Genomic DNA, 16,271 nt, shown 5'->3' on the forward strand with positions numbered 1-16,271 from the left:
ATTGCCGCATGTGAACAAAAAACCACTAGCCGAGAAAGCGAATTTTTGTTCAAACACCGTTTTCTCACATTACTTTAAAAATATAGCGCAAAAATTTCACGCCGCAAAACCACTCACTTTTTCGCTCCTCTTCCTGTTTCGGCGTGACTCCTCCAATTTCACTACTCCAATTTGACTTCAAAAATTTGAAAATCACTACTCCAATTTGACTTCAAAAATCATAAAAATGTGTGAACAGATCTTAAAAAAAGAGAGCACCCCAATACAATTCAAATTCTTTGAATTGCAAAAAACAAAGAGAAAGCCAATAATAGCCCCAGCTATAGCTGTGCGGCTATTAATAAAGACATGGAATTGACTATATTTGCAATTATTTTCTCGAATTCTGTTACATATTTTTCTTGGCGCTGTAGAACTACTGAACATAATTTTTTCAACACAGATGCTTAGTTATACTGCCATAATACCAGTTTCGATCATATAATACTTCCATTATTCATCAAATATGATGAAATTTTTCTAAATTTAATATTAGTTCGAACCATTGGTATGTCTAAATTCTGAATCTTTTCCCCGCAGTGACATCCGGCATTAGTCAAGTACAAAAAAACTGATTTTTGTCAACTTCAGATAACTTTATTTATGGCGAGTCACATTATTTCATTTACTTATATTTGCATTGACATAACTTTTACACTGTTTCGTTTTAACTGGTTTCTTAATGAGAATTTTTAAATTCATAAAATTTAAGCAGGCATATTAATTCTATACAAAAATAAGAGAATAGAACATTTTGAACGCATTGAAGTATATTTGGTATAAGCATCCATCTGTATATTTGGATTTATTGTTTGTGCTAATGACATTCGCACATACTTATACATCTGGATTTGTACCTTTTTCTTGTTCTTCTATGAAAGCTAATAAGTCCTCCCTTTTGCACCTACGGAAGACATCTTTCAAAATAGACACTCTTTGAGTTGTCCTAGCATTCAATTGTTTCCAATGATTGAAGCAACACAGCATTGCGTCCAGTCTAGAGTTCGGGAAGTCCATCTCTTTCATCACGATGAAATCGTAGTCTAGTTTCAGATATATAAAAATCTTCTTCCAGTCAGTATTGAGTTTAGTCACAAGGTCGTAAGAAAACTGATCATCCAAAATGTCAAATGATTCTTTGGGTGCCGGAGACTTTTCTTTCGGATCCTAAAAAAGAGGGACCTTGTTACATATTTTGTGTCTGAACTTTTGAGAATTAATGCCCAAATTGGGTTAAATTTCAGAGAGACGATGAAACAATTGAGATCATGGCTTAATCAATTGATTATAAAAAAAAAAACAAGAATGGAAAGTAATACTGAAATAACTGATAGTACGTTAGATGTTGCATTCACTTGTGAAGTGTCATTTTTGGGTTCGTAGGTCACAGCCATCCACGTAAAAGACCATATCTTGGCTTCTGTGAAGTACACGTCCTGAAACAGATTTCGCAAACAATACGCAAAAATATGCACAATTTATTGTACTACAGATCAATGCAAAATGTAGCGCAAAATTTGCTTTATAATTTGCAAAGGGTACCAAAAAAAAACATATACCTTAAGCATATTAATTAAATTCCAAGCATCCTCTGTTTTTTATTCAAATTTTGAATGCATTTCTTATCTATTGAACTGTCATCAGTCCCGATATATAATCTATATATTTCTTCTCTATAAGATTCTGATCCTTACCACCTAGTTGTGAATGAAGTTCTTTTCTTTTCGTCGAAAAAGAGCGGTGTCCGCTGTCATTGAACTTTACTAAATGTTTGACCCAATTTAACTCAACTCATCCTCTCTCAGATTTTGTAGTCAACATAGTAAAATACTAAATTGAAAAACCAGCTTGCAAGTACTCAAAATATGCATTACGTCTCCAATCCTATATATCAGCCTTGTCCGCGTTTGCGAACATGAGTGACGACATTTTGTCACCACTTACTTCTTAGAAAAAATATTGTTTAATCGTGAACATAAAATTTGCGGACAATTCTTGCAAAATTCCATCACTGCAAAATATCCCAACTTTGTGTCAACATTTTCCGCAATTTGTGAGTAGGGGTATCATCATCAATGCATTTTATTTATATTCAAATCTTTGAAGGATTAAAACTATAATTACTCCTCACTTCATTTTGATGAGAAGTACTAATTATATCCCACTTCTCAATCAGTTCCATAAGCCTTGACGGTTAAACAGTAAATTATCCCTCACTGGTTACATAAATTTTGAACTCCTAATTTCAGTTCAAAACGTTGACGGATTAAAATTACAAATACCCCTCACTGCATTTTGAAGAAATACTAATATTATCCCACTATTTCTCCTTTAATCAGCTGTAGAAGCCTTAAGCAGAATTTGTTTACCTTGGCGTGGATTTTATTGACATCAATGTGACATAAAAATTAGTGACAGAGATACTTCGGCCTTGCTCGCTTGTCATCAAATTCCCCAATCATGGATATCAGTGACAAATATTAACAATTTTGAGCAAATTTGAAATACTTTCCCTTACTGTCACTGTTGTCCGCGAAAGCCTATAAAACCTATTCTTAAGCTAAAAAGATTGAGAAAACCCGCGCCTACTTAAAACTGAAAACCCTGTACATCCTTTTTTTCCTCATGAAATGAAAAAAGCGCTCGTGATAGCCTTGTACGAGAAACGTACCAAGAGGACTAACAATGATCCAGCTCCATCTAAATTACTCCTTGATTCTCCTTAATCTTAGAAACCATTGTGAAAAATGACTAATAACTATACCTTAAAAATCTTTTGAAGAGAAGCAAAAGTTGATTCAGATTAAGGAAAAACTATTAGGCCATCTTCTCCCTTTTGAATAATCAGTACTATAGTTCAGAGTTCGTCAGGAGTAGAAATCATTGAAAAAATTTACGCCACAGCTGCTTTTTTCGGCTTTTAGAAAAAATTTGACTCAGTGAAGTACAAACTATTAAAAACAATTTTAAAGGATCTGATTTCTCTAGAAGTCAAACAATCTAACCAGAATGATCCTCAATAACGGAAGTCAATCTGTTGTCTTCCAAAACTCTATATTGGATCAACTGATACGGCACTGAAGTGTGCCACAGGAGCGCTTTTTCAAATTATAAATATCAACGATATATTCAAAACTGTTAATTAGGCAAACGAGCTCATTCGCTATGCCGGCAGTAGGGTCTATTTAACTTTTGATACCTGTGTTTACAAGAAGGACAGTGTGAGACGAGTAAAAACAAACCAATTGAGTAATTCATTAGACAACAATTTACTATGAATACATCGAAAACTGAATTCATTATCAAAAGTTCCTAAAATTTCTTGAATTTATTATTAACAGCTCTTAATAATTGTACATTAGAAACTAGGCTGCTATTAAAGTCGGAAAACTGAAGTCAATGCTCGAAAATAGAAGTCAATATTCGAGAAGAAAAGTCCAAAATCAAATCAGATTTGCTTCAGCTGGAAAATAATTCGTAAAAAACCTTCAGAATACCGATACTCCCCTTTGGGTCATAAAAATTGGTAGAATACCAATACTCCTCTCCGAGTCAGAACAACAGTAAAATAGTTATGACGAGCAGAAACGATTGTTCAATCATTCTGTAGCACAGTATTAACTAAAACACTCCCGTGCACATTTTAAAATGCCAAAATTCTGCAGTGCCAGAAGTTAAAATGCCAGAATTTCATACTAAGCCAGAACTTGATTTCCGTTGACTTTCGTCATTTTAAAACGTGCGCGTTTCTTGTTTCAAACATCGTATTGTGACTCTGCAGAAGTCACCTCGATCTTCTGACTTATTATCTTGAACCACCTCGCGGTTCGCGGTAAACGCCAAAAGTTCTCAGTGACTTCAACCAGAGTCACGTAACCATTACTTCCTCTAAGTGTCAACCTGTAGAGAAAACAGTAATGAAGAGCAGAAACGATTGTTGAATGATTCTGTAACACAGTATTAAATGAGAGCTCTAACGTTTATGTTGTATTTGGCCTGTTTGTATTGGACGTTGGCTCTAACAGGCACAGCAGACGACCATTCTCCGCTGGTCAGATCAGGGCGTGTTTTAAATCTCACTCGCGTCTCATCGTCGACCCTCTTTCTCTGAGGCATACAGACAAGCAGCGGCCATTTCGGTTCCTTATACCCCACATTTTTCAGCTCCACGAGATAACTGATAACTTCCCCATTGGATGATGCGGGTCCCAGTACACTATGTGCGTCGAACACTTTTTTCAAGTTATACGTTGTTTTCACAGGGATTATGACTTCTTGTGGACCTCTCAGAAGACAGGCGAGTAAGTTGTCACTTCTCGGGATCCTGAATTGAATTAATTGTGATCAAAGGTGGCTAATACTAATCAAGAAAACCTAAGCGACCAATTCAGAGTATATTGGCAAGGAGGTATATAGCACCCAAACAACGAGGTGAGACAAAGGTTGACGTCGCAGAAAAACTTGTTGATCAGAGAACAACTGAGATTGAAATAATCTGATCAGATAAGACGGTAATCATTATTGGCCTCAAACAAAAATTTTACACTCATTGTCAAATTAGGTGGAAGTAGTTAATTTGCGAGATAATATGCAAGATTTTAAAATATTCTAAAATAAAAACATTTGTTTCCGTTTTTCAACATGTATCAATTTAAATTCACTAGAGTTTTAATAAACAGAAAAGAACTTTTGCTCACGAAGTAGTAAATTGAGTCTAACTAAATAAATCTCTTCAATTTGATCATACTAGCAGCATCCGTTCAAGCGAAAATTTACGTTAACATTCTAGAAATTTTACGTAGCACATTACCTGATGATTTTTGTACAATTGCTCTCCAAACGAAACACATTATTGAGTGAAGTCGCAAACTGAACGTTTCGCTTTCACTGAATTAATTAAACCGCAAAAATCTTTTCTCTGTGACTTGCCTTTTTGCCAAAGCAAACAAGATAAATGGATAATACCGATGTATTAAAGGCAATGCGCAGTTGATTCTGAACTTTTGCTTTCCTTTAAAGTGCTAAATGCGATGATGCTACTTGGAAAGCAAAATTTCCTATTGCAAAGAGCAATTTATGAAAATTTCCTATTGCAAAGAGCAATTTATGAAAATTTCCTATTGCAAAGAGCAATTTGGCAAAATTTCCTATTGCAAAGAGAAACTTGGCATTTGAACAATTTGGCTATAGTGAATACATATTCCATTAGCGTAAACCAAGCGCCATATTCCGCAAATTTCATTACAAAAACTAGTATTCCCAGCAGTGTGATGCATCGCTTAAACATTGAAACAAATTAGCCAGATTTTTTTCTGGAATTCCGAGAAGAGTTTTAGTTCAAAACTGCTTAGTAAAAATCGTTTTTATTTCCTCCTCTCTTTCTCTTTCTTTCTCTTCTTCTTCTTCTTCTTCTTCTTCTTCTTCTCCTCCTCTTTCTCTTCCTCATTCCCTTTCTCTCTCTCTCTCTCTCTCTCTCTCTCTCTCTCTCTCTCTCTCTCTCTCTCTCTCTCTCTCTCTCTCTCTCTCTCCAGAGCGATTTGATTTTTGTTTTTAAGTTTGTCTTAAAAAGATGAAAAACTTGCGCTAATTGTTACTACAAGATAAGAAAAAGAGAACGTAGCTCTCAGTGTTTGAACGCCTATTCTAATAATAAAACTTTTCCTCAGTTCAAAGAAATCAACCACAACCTGTTGCAAAACTGTGCGCCACAAAGATCAATGTTTCACAATTTTTAAGCCACTGACGTCACAGATATCAGCTCTAATTTCTCCATCAATTAGACAACAATTTGAAGCCAAGATGATGTGCGTGACAGAAGCCCGCTCTGATCAGACAGATTGGGGTCTGGAAAGTCTGATCAAAATCATGCTAAGAGTCTGGATAGCTTCATCATAACGTGTTCTATTCTCTGTATAGTTTCGTTGTTGGACCAGAGCTGGGTTGTCTGACCAGAGCCCTTTTCAGAGTGTCTATGGTGAGTTATAAACAAGTCTCTGAAATCTGTTCAAAAGATTCAGCCAAGAAAACTGCCAGCTCCTTGGAAAAAGAAGACAATTGACCCCTGAGAGGACTGTTTTTTGTTGAAAGGACTTCAAAATTTTTGGTGGTTTGGAACTAAAAACTTTTTTCACTGAACAAGATAATAACCACTCACAAAATGAGGTCTATTTTCTGAAAACAACAAATTATACCAATTATTACTGCTACTACAATGGTTAAAAGTATCAGTCGGGGTACCCCCGTGCAACTCAAGTCAGTTTGGCACCTCCAATGCACACCCCAAGTAGATCTGGCAGCCCAAAAAGAGAACCAGGTTGGTCTGATCAGAGCCAATTTTGGTTTGGGTGGTCTGATACCCCTGTGTGCGACACAATTAAGTCTGATCACAGCTGGCTGAGGTCGAACACCTCATCCTGCGGTGTATTGGAAGAGACAGTCGTTCTCCGCAGATTCGACCGTTAGAGCATTAATTTGACTACATATCCTTTGTTTAGAGACTAACAATGACTGATTGACCTTCAAAACTTGTCGTTCTGATATCATGCATCGACTAGTAAAATACATTCGTAAAAATTTAGTTTTTTTGAGGGGAATTTGTAATTACTGTTACGATTAATTTACGACCTCTACTTTATACAGTTCTTGCTCTTCAAGCATTTCATCTCATTTCTTCTGTATCCGCAAACCGAATGAAGTTCCTCAAGCCCCTACCAGTAGTGATGTGTCTTTCTGGGCAAACTACAGGGTGGGACACTTTGAAATTCTTTCTCCTTATTTCCCCTGCCATGCATGAAACTAATCTTAGGAAACCATTTTCCTCCACTTGCGTGACTGGTTTGCCGCTTTGGGCTTGAAGCCATTTTAACTACCACCGCTTTTGCTTTGAAAGTGAATTCGTCATATGTCTGCGCCAGGTTACTTTAATCTTGTTTTGGTCTGGGCCCATTTCAACATTTTACCCACAGTTATACAGAACCTACACACCCAATACCAGAATACGAATTCCAAATGCCACCAAGGCGAAAACGTTGCTTGTTGGACTGCTTTCTGTGTCGCTCCAAATTTTTAAATTCTAAAGATCTTTTTACTCATTTTGAAGAAATACACCCCAACAATTTTAGATATCAATGTGAAAACTGCAATCAGAAAATTTGGGGTTTAATTGACACACGATACCACCAGTGTGAAAATTCAGCAGTTATTGCGCCCCCTCTAATTATCCAAAACCCTGTTTTAAGGTGTAAAATTTGTTTCAAAGTTTTTACCCAGCAAAATGGTTTGACTAACCATGTTAAAAGTCATTCCCCCATGGAAATTATTCTTAGCTGTCGTGGAATCCCGATAAAACGGCGTTAGAGAAACCTTTTATTTGTCTTCTTTTTATAATAAAGTTTCAATTTTTACATTAATTTGTATTTAGTTTATATGAATGCTTTTTATAATTTATCCATGCACTTCAACTACAACTAAATGTAAGTTATCAGTTATCTTCACTGCTTGAATTGTATAATACTAGACGTCTGCGTTTTGGTGTTGGTTCTATTATAAGACAATTACTTGAAGATAAATCAGACATATCACTAATATTGCTTGCTTCGCTTTCAACTGCTTCCAATTCTAGAAAAGAATTGTCAAGGGCTGGCGGGGAAATTGCGTAGGGTTCATTCTAGTCAACAATATCTTGATCAAACTCACATTCTGAATAATCGGGTTGATTGAATCCTGGATCGGGGGGGGGGAGAAAAACTATTGTTTTCAGATATCACATTTTCCGGGGTTGTTTGTGAAATTGAATCCAAGTCGCTTTCGCTTTCTGACTCCCAATCCCAATCATTTAATATAACATTGTGAAATGCAAATTCTCTAATATTTTTTTGTCCAAATGGTAGGGAGTTTATTGGGTCAAGGTAAAACCGCTTGTCACAGTAGGCCGAAAGCGCAACTCTGTTTTGTTCCAGTGTCATCAACTCATGTTTCTCTGATTTGATGGTCACATTTTTGACGCGGACAATTTCCCCGCTGTTCAATACTCTCTTGAAGACCTCGTGCTTTAGTTGCTTTTGCCCCTCATGTGTTATTCCCTTTGCACTTTTCTTCTGACAGTCTGAAAGAACGTTAAAATCAATCCATTTTCTACTTTATTCTATGTGCTTTCCTAATCTAGGTTTCAATGTTCCTGTTATATTAAAAAGACGCTTCCATGAATTTGGTTAGTTTCAAAACTGGAATTTGTTTTAATAAAAAATAATGTTACACATACCCTTCGTTTGTATTGAATACATTTTGGGTTTCAAGCCACAGAACTTTTCCATTGCCAACCCTGCCAGTTCGTCTTTGAATTTGAGAGTTACCATATGATTTTCTGTGTTGTACAATGCGTTATCAGAAAATAATGTTACACATACCCTTCGTTTGTATTGAATACATTTTGGGTTTCAAGCCACAGAACTTTTCCATTACCACCCCTGCCAGTTCGTCTTTGAATTTGAGAGTTACCATATGATTTTCTGTGTTGTACAATGCGTTATCAGAAAGGTAGTTGGAGAAATCGAATTCTGTGTTGACTTCTGCTCGTGCTAGCTCCTCATACAAGTCATCACAATCAACAGCATAGGTAAGTGAGTCCGTATCAGAGTATAAAAGTTCGCACTTGAACCACTGTTTCATATTCTCGTAGTGAAATCGAAACATGAATGCTTTTGAAAGATCCAGAATTGAAGCACCAACTATTGCAGGTTTCACCCAGTTTATTTTCGTTTTTCTTGTAGCAACGACTGCCATGTTTTCATCAAATATTTTAAAGGATTTCATGTTAAACTTATCTGTGTGGTTGAGGAGAGCTCGTTCATCTCGGACCAGGAAAGCGTTAACTCGATTTCGCATGCTTTCACAGCACTTTCCAAAAGCAGAGTTGTTCATGAGTTTGAAGAAGTTTTAAGCAATTTTGCTGGTTGCTGCTTGCCGCAATCTTGTGTTCAGTTCGATATACTTTGCCATCCACTTTGATTGTCTGAACTTGAGCACCTTGTGCAGTTTTGAAACTTTAAGGCCGTTTCGTTCATAAATCTTCAACGTTACATAGTGTAGTGTATAATCCTTCCTATCATAGAGTGTTTGAAGCAGTTTGTTGCACTTTGAAACTTTTGGGAGATGATATTCTTCCAAAAGGTCCAACTGGTAACTACTCAACCACATGCTGTCTACAGGTTCTCGGGTGGGTGCCATTGGAAAATCTTGGTGAGCATCGTGAATTGAGTCGGGGTAGTCCAAGTCGACGCAGACGATATATCCAAATTCAGCGTCGTCTGGAGTTTGCAAAATTTGTTCAATCGTCACTTCTGTGTCCGTCTGGAAGGAATTGAGTGGCAAGCAGAAATCCTTCATGATCCCACCATAGAGGTTATTAGCATCTATGGTGAGACCATATGTTGATTTTTGCGTGTCATCAAAACGTTCCAGATATTTGTTGTTTGGCGTGAACAGTCTTTTTGTGTATACCGAGGACATACCCCCTCGCAACAATTCTTCTGCTATATCAAGATGGTTGCGATCTGTGAGAAGTTCCAGGTCGGGTTGACATATCTTCAGAAAGGCATCGCTCGCTAAGTGTGGTGCTGATAGATATTGAGCACAGTCCAAGCTGTACGAGTCCAGACAGACTGCTCGTAGCCGCTCAAACCAGCAGGCGAGCTGTAGGGTGTCGACTGTCAAGTACAGATCGTGATATTCACCCATGTTTCTACAATCAAATTTTTCGAAGATCAGCTTTGCTTTTTCGTAGTCAGCTTCGGTTATTGTCACTTTTCCTGATTTGAGTTTGTCGACCCAGCACTTCTTAGGCGGCAATTTTTTTAGCTTGAATTTTGTGAAGGTGTCCATGTAGGAGTAGGGGTAGAATCCTTTACCGTGCAGTAGTTTCACATCATTTTGGTCACAGTATTCAAAATGGTTATCGAGTATATCGAAACTGTCTTCAGGCAAAGACTGAACTAGTTTATCTAAAGACGACTGCATGAAGCGAAGAGAATCGATAAAGCGAAGTTCTTCGTATATGGGTATGACGTTTTGATTTTTGTTCACAATATCTTTGATCCAAACTTTAAAGCTGAAACTGATATAATTCTCATCAGTTTGAGGTATTATTGAAAACTTACTGTTAGGGTTGCAGTGATGAAGACTCTTTACAACATGATGCAAGTCATATCCTGACAAGTTGTGTGCGATTATGGGGACGAAGCTCTGTGTTCTGCGCTGTAGGTTACACTTTGAGTGAGCCCAGCCAAGAAACTGATTTGAGAAATGGCAGTGATCCAACACTTTTTCGTTGTCCGCAGAAAAACTAGTTTCACATATCCAACAGTGAGTCGCAAGCTCTTTTGCTTGTCCAACTGCTCCTGTGAAGTACCTGTGTTTTTGCTTTTTCTCGTAGATATCTTTTGCCAGTGTCTCCATTTGCTTCACAAAGACTTGCATGCAATCTTCACCTCTGTACAGATGGAAGAACTCCAAATTTGGACTTCCATGTGAAATGGCTACATAACAGTAACCGCTCGGAATGTGTTTGTCCAACACACGAGTCCCTGAAGTCTGTGGGTTTTGTTCAACTGATGATACCGGAAAAATGATTGACTCTAGGTCAAAATAGACAACCAGTGGAAGAGCTGTTTTTGCTTGAAATTTTTTGAAAGCGAGACTGTTGCTGTCCGGCTCAGGTAGCAGAACTTGACAAGTTTCGAAGTGATAGCAAAGTTTTTCGTGTTTTTGAAGCGTTTCGTTGTTCGAGCAAACATGAAAACAGTTGCGACAGTTTTTTGCGCGTGCATCAATCTGTCGTCCTTGCACTTTTCGAACTAAGTTTACCAGGTCCGTTATCAGCACGTAGTGATAACGTTCACCATCAGTTATCAGTAGGAGATCAACGACAAAATCAGAGTTGTGCTTTGAAATTCGGAAAGGATACAAACTTTTCTTTTCGTATTGAAAAACGTTCACTTTTACTTCAGTACATCTTTCAAACGCGCTTATTTTGTCAATTGGCATCGGCATCGGGAAATCTCCTACTGCTTGATGAGTTAAAGGGTTTGAGCGAGCGTATGTTGCGGGCTTTGTTTTTTTGCTGTACCGATCCCCAGGTTGCGTGAGGGGGCAACCTTTCCCCTGCAAATGGTAGGCAGCCGTGAAACAATACAAGAAACAGTTTGGATCGTTAAAGTTTCGGATATTGAGCAGGCATTTTAGAGCGCTAAGTTCAGTTGGAAGTGCTATATAGGTTGATCCCCGAATAGGGTTGAATTTTGCAAATCGAATTTCGAGTTTTTCTACCTTTTCAATAATCCAACCACTTCCACTTGTGGCATACATTGAAACCACGTTCACAATATGCTGCACGGACTCAAAGAACTGCTCTTCGGAGAGAGCATCTGTGTACACAATTTGCATTTCAGCGTTAGCGTAAATAGTTACGTGTTTTTTTCTTCATTAATCCCCTTAGTGAGTGTAATGCTTAGAGAAAGTTGAACTTTCTGAGGACCTTCGAGGGTCTTTTGACGTATAAGTTCATTGATGTGATACCTCGATGAGTTCATGAAAGACAAAACGTCAGTGTGATCATTACCTTCAATCTCGAAGATCTCCAGAGCACCTCGAATTGCCGACTGTACTGGTACTGCTTGATTATTGCTTTGGCCTCTGTTCCAAACAAGCAATCCGTGAGCATTCTTCAGATGTTGATGAAAGTTACTCTGGTTGTTGAAAACCAGAGTGCAGTAGGCACACTGATTTTGAACTTCTCCACCGTGCTCCCGTCGGGTGTGTTGGTTCATTATCAGAATGTTGTGAGTCTCAAAACCACAAGTGCTACACTCCAAGGCTGGGAATTCCAATTGAACTCCATGAACGCGCTGTTTGTGTCTTCGAAGGCTTCTTTTGTCGGCTAGTTCCTTTGCGCAAATTTTACACGGTTGGGTCATTTTTCAGTTTTTCAATTTTTTTCTTTCGAAAATTCAACTGACTGCTTTACTGAGAAAACGACTGAGCAAATGAAGTCAAATTGTAACAACAGTTAACTGGTACAATTAGAGGGAGTGTTAGTTGGTTGAAAGTTGTGTTCTACACGAGAAAAATTTCCCTATAAGGGTGTGCTTGCACTTTGACACAATTTGCCAGGTTTGGAAGGCAAATCTTGGTAGGAGTGTAGGTCAACTTTAACCCATGTTAGCTTTTGACCAATAAGCGGTGTGTTCATGTTTCAGAACTACTCATTTCCATTATTTCCATGCAAGGTAAAAGTTTATTGTGTAGTTTTAGTTATATCTGTTATCTACCACAACTGAAACATAGCTAACGCGGTATACTTACGATATACTCTTTTCTGTCGGGAAACAGTTCAAGTGTTCAAAACACTCTTCTACAAAAGTTGTTTTAGACTTTCTCTACTCTTCGAGGGTTGTATCAAAATTCCGTTCTATTTTCAACCTTATTATCAGTTTTCACTTTTAGGTTTCTGGAATACTTGGCAGTATTCTTATACTATTGACTAAAATTGTTCTAAACTGCTATTATCAGCGTGTTTCATGTGAACATAAAGTAATTCCATGAAAGACACTCTATCTTATCATTGTGCAAAAGTAAATTGTAGCTATATATAAGACAAAGATAGGTCGAAAGCAATTGAAATTAAGGACTTGATATTTACCACTAGTACTGATAACACATTTACCAAATGTCATTTGGTGAAAACCATAAATGTGGTTGTGGAATAACTAAATCCATTCTATTTACAGAAAATGAACTTCTTTAGTGCTTAAAAACCTTTTTCTACTATATGATGAATAAAAAAAAGTTTTTTGTAACAACTTAGGTAGTGAGATTTTTGCACTTTTACAGAATTCCTACATGTGAAAATTGACTTTTTACCATTTAAAAACCTTTTTTTACCCTATGGTTAGTAAAATAAAAGTTTTTTGTAACTACTTATATAGTGAGGATTTTGCACTTTTACAGAATTCCTACATATGAAAATTGACTTTTTACCATTTAAAAACATTTTTTACCCTATGGTTAGTCAAATAAAAGTTTTTTGTAACTACTTATGTAGTGAGAATTTTGCACTTTAACAGAATTCCTACATATGAAAATTGACTTTTTACCATTTAAAAACCTTTTTTTACCCTATGGTTAGTAAAATAAAAGTTTTTTGTAACTACTTATGTAGTGAGAGTTTTGCACTTTTACAGAATTCCTTCATATGAAAATTGACTTTTTACCGTTTCAAAATCTTTCATTCTTCAATATGTGTTTCAAACAGAACTTTGCTTTCTTGCTGTGTTTTTATGTTATAACATGTGAGATTTTCTTCCAACGTTCACTAACTAACAATTTGACGGAATACTTTTTGATTCTGCCTTTTCTTTCCCGTTTTGTTCTCTAAACAAAAAAGAGATATTATGATGTTCAATTAAAATTAGAAATGCAAATTGATATTTTTTTACATTTCACACCAAAAAAATATTATTAAAGCACACAATTTTTTTAGAGGTTAATAAAAATGGTGACTGTTTGGAAAAGTTTCAGTTCTCCGAGTTCAGTTTAGTCCTCAAATATATCTATAAGTGGTGTTCGATTGGCACGTTTTTTCTGTGGAGCATTGCATACTTTGGGAGTCTCTGAATTCAAGGGTGTTGTGTTGGTTGAGGTTCTGTACGTTTCGAAGGATACTGTAGCATTCTCTGCACTCTGTGGTGGTGTCACAAAATTTGTCTCTGAAAGAAGAGAACTATCGAAATTTGGCTCGAACTGCTCGTTTGACCCCATATTCCAAGACAATTTGTCCATGATTGAAGCGATAACTGTTTTTCGTTTTGTGTCTGTTGTTTCCGGTGTAACAAAGGGGCTTGGGTCGTTTGTTGCCGGTGATCCAAATGGTGAAGTAGCTGGTGAAGTTGGCGAAGGTTGAATTCCCCAAAGTTGAGCCAGTTCTACAATTGCCTGGAATTGGCCGAGTTGATTCTCAAAAATAGGCACACAGTCACAATCGTATCGGTACAAAAAACTCTTTGTGTCTGGAGAAAGTGTGTCAATGTCATAGGGGAAAAGTAGGGGCATTTTCCGAGGAATACTGTATCCTCCAGCTGTTAGCACAGTTTTCGTGCCATTGTCTTCTGTAGATACGAATTTATCTGGTAGTGTTGCAACAAAATTCACGAACATTTTTGGTATGATGCAATGTTCAATTGATCTCCAACAGCCTTTTTCGCTATTTTTCTTCTGCTGTTTAAAAAGGATGTAGTTTTCGTATTGAGTGTGATACACAATACTGCGCTCCCAAGAATCTTCAGACTCGCAAAAAATGTGGTAAGACATTATTTGTAAAGCACTTTTACAGTTTGTTCTCTTGAAAATGGAGCAGAACTGAACAACTATAGTCTTGAATTTAAAAACGAATAAATAAAATCCGGCAAATACCAACTTAAGCAACACTTGTGTGTGAAATTTGTTGAATACTTAACACGCCCAGGTCAAGGGTTGTAACTGCAATTGTGAATGTTTACTCTACATGAACTTGTCTGTGTTATAGTTTTATGTTTTTGTAACTAGTTGCAAAATGTATAAGAAAGTCTGATCTACACAGACTTAAACGCAATAGTTTTCAGTTTTATTATGTTGATATGTATACTAACGTTTATAATGTATGCAATAGCAAGAAGATTACAACCAGTTTTGTTTAGTATAGACTGTGTTATATCAAAGGCCTAAAGCCTTCTATCAAACGCTTGCTGTGTAATTGTGAGTTCTTTCTTATCTATGGACACACCCAGAGGTCACATTTGTTTTCCATTAAATTGTACTAGTTCGTGCTCTATGTTGAGTAATATTATCCAAATATAAACTTTATTACCAACGCAATAAAACTGTTTAAGTAAGGGTCACGAGTTTTGTCTTACATTTTGACAAAATTACCAAGTTTTATGACCTAGACTTACATTCAAATTCAAATCAGAAGCATACATGTTAACCAAGAGCGCTCTTATCAGTAGTAAGCATTTAAAGTGTTGTTTGTGTTTTGTGTGTTAAAGGTACTTGTAAATAAAAATCATTTCCGAAAATTCTTTCAAACCAGGTCGTTTGACACAGTTTAAGTACACAATTCTTGAAAGTGCCATTTACTGCTGATAAGGACGCAGAGTTTGGAGACGTGTATTTTGAAATCTGTAGAACAGAGAAAAGATTGATACGCGCAACAGTGAAGTCTTATGAAAATACGGGTGCCTATGTATTTCTCAAGCTATTTAAAAAAGTTGACAAGGAATATGAACTTCAACAACGAATTACTCTAACTTTAGATGAGTTTGAGCTTTTGTCAAAAAGGTCAGCAAAAATACGGTCTGCTGCTGCTGGTACAGCTACTGAAAACAATCAAGCTAACAAAGCTCCAGCAGCGAAAAGACGGAAAACTAAAAAAGACGACGAGCACGACAATTCAGACTAATTATAATATATTAGAAAATGGTGGAAGCGATGTATGAGCGTTCTCCGGGTTTCTTCAAGCAGTTTCAGAAAAACTTTAAATAATTCATATCGGAATAAAAACCTAATTTTTCTTCTCTCAAGAACTTTGCCTTTTGCATGCATTTTGAGAGTGTCCACTGTGATTATAACCCTACTAATCATTACCATGTTCTTATCGACGTGTCGGAGTTCTCAGCCGACTTTTTCAAACAAACAAAACCGTGTTCAGTTCCGTGTCTTTTTACAACTTTCAAGTATCTGTTCTCGTATTCGGATACACTGGAGGCAAAGGGAGATGTTTTTCAAAAACTCTTGCTGGCAGTGGAGTACAACAAAAGCAATTTCAACGGATTCTCAAAAACAGACACTACTGCTTCCATTCAAAAGCGTTTGCCAATTTTTACGAAAAACGTCACAAACAAATTTCAACAACCTGACTGCTTATACCGAAACTTCGCTGGACACAAAAGTTTGGAATTAAATGCATCGAAGCAAAAAAATCAACCAATTCAAACTGATCAACTAACAACTGAAACTCTGAAAAGATTTCAATCGATTCTCTCTGGACCGCATGTTGGTGCTTTTTGTCAAGTAATGGATATTTTTATTAGTGGATATGGAAAGTTGGAAATTGATTCTGATGTTCTGTGTGTTCGTTTCCTTTATGAAGAAAAAATTAAATTTTGAAAAAAAAATTATTTTCAATATAGGTTAGTAATGTTAGA

At 36.7% G+C, this 16,271-nt stretch overlaps 1 protein-coding gene across 2 annotated transcripts in view; it reads right to left on the reverse strand.

Annotated features, from left to right (window-relative positions):
- Positions 1 to 716: 716 nt before the first annotated feature.
- LOC142348432 (uncharacterized) overlaps positions 717 to 16,271 on the reverse strand; it is a 43,004-nt gene continuing 27,449 nt past the window's right edge. The window contains exons 5-7 of one of the 2 annotated variants that reach the window (XM_075399799.1): positions 4,018 to 4,363; positions 1,395 to 1,475; positions 717 to 1,206 (exon numbers count right to left, since the gene is read on the reverse strand). In XM_075399799.1, the coding sequence (XP_075255914.1) occupies positions 877 to 1,206; positions 1,395 to 1,475; positions 4,018 to 4,363 (757 nt within the window). In that variant the 3' untranslated portion in view covers positions 717 to 876. Of the gene's footprint in view, positions 1,207 to 1,376; positions 1,476 to 4,017; positions 4,364 to 16,271 lie in introns of both variants that reach the window. The other variant, XM_075399793.1, reaches the window with a different exon arrangement.

The sequence above is a fragment of the Convolutriloba macropyga genome, chromosome 1 (genome assembly GCF_964194025.1).
Source record: "Convolutriloba macropyga chromosome 1, txConMacr16.3, whole genome shotgun sequence".
NCBI classification, from domain to species: Eukaryota; Metazoa; Xenacoelomorpha; order Acoela; family Convolutidae; genus Convolutriloba; species Convolutriloba macropyga.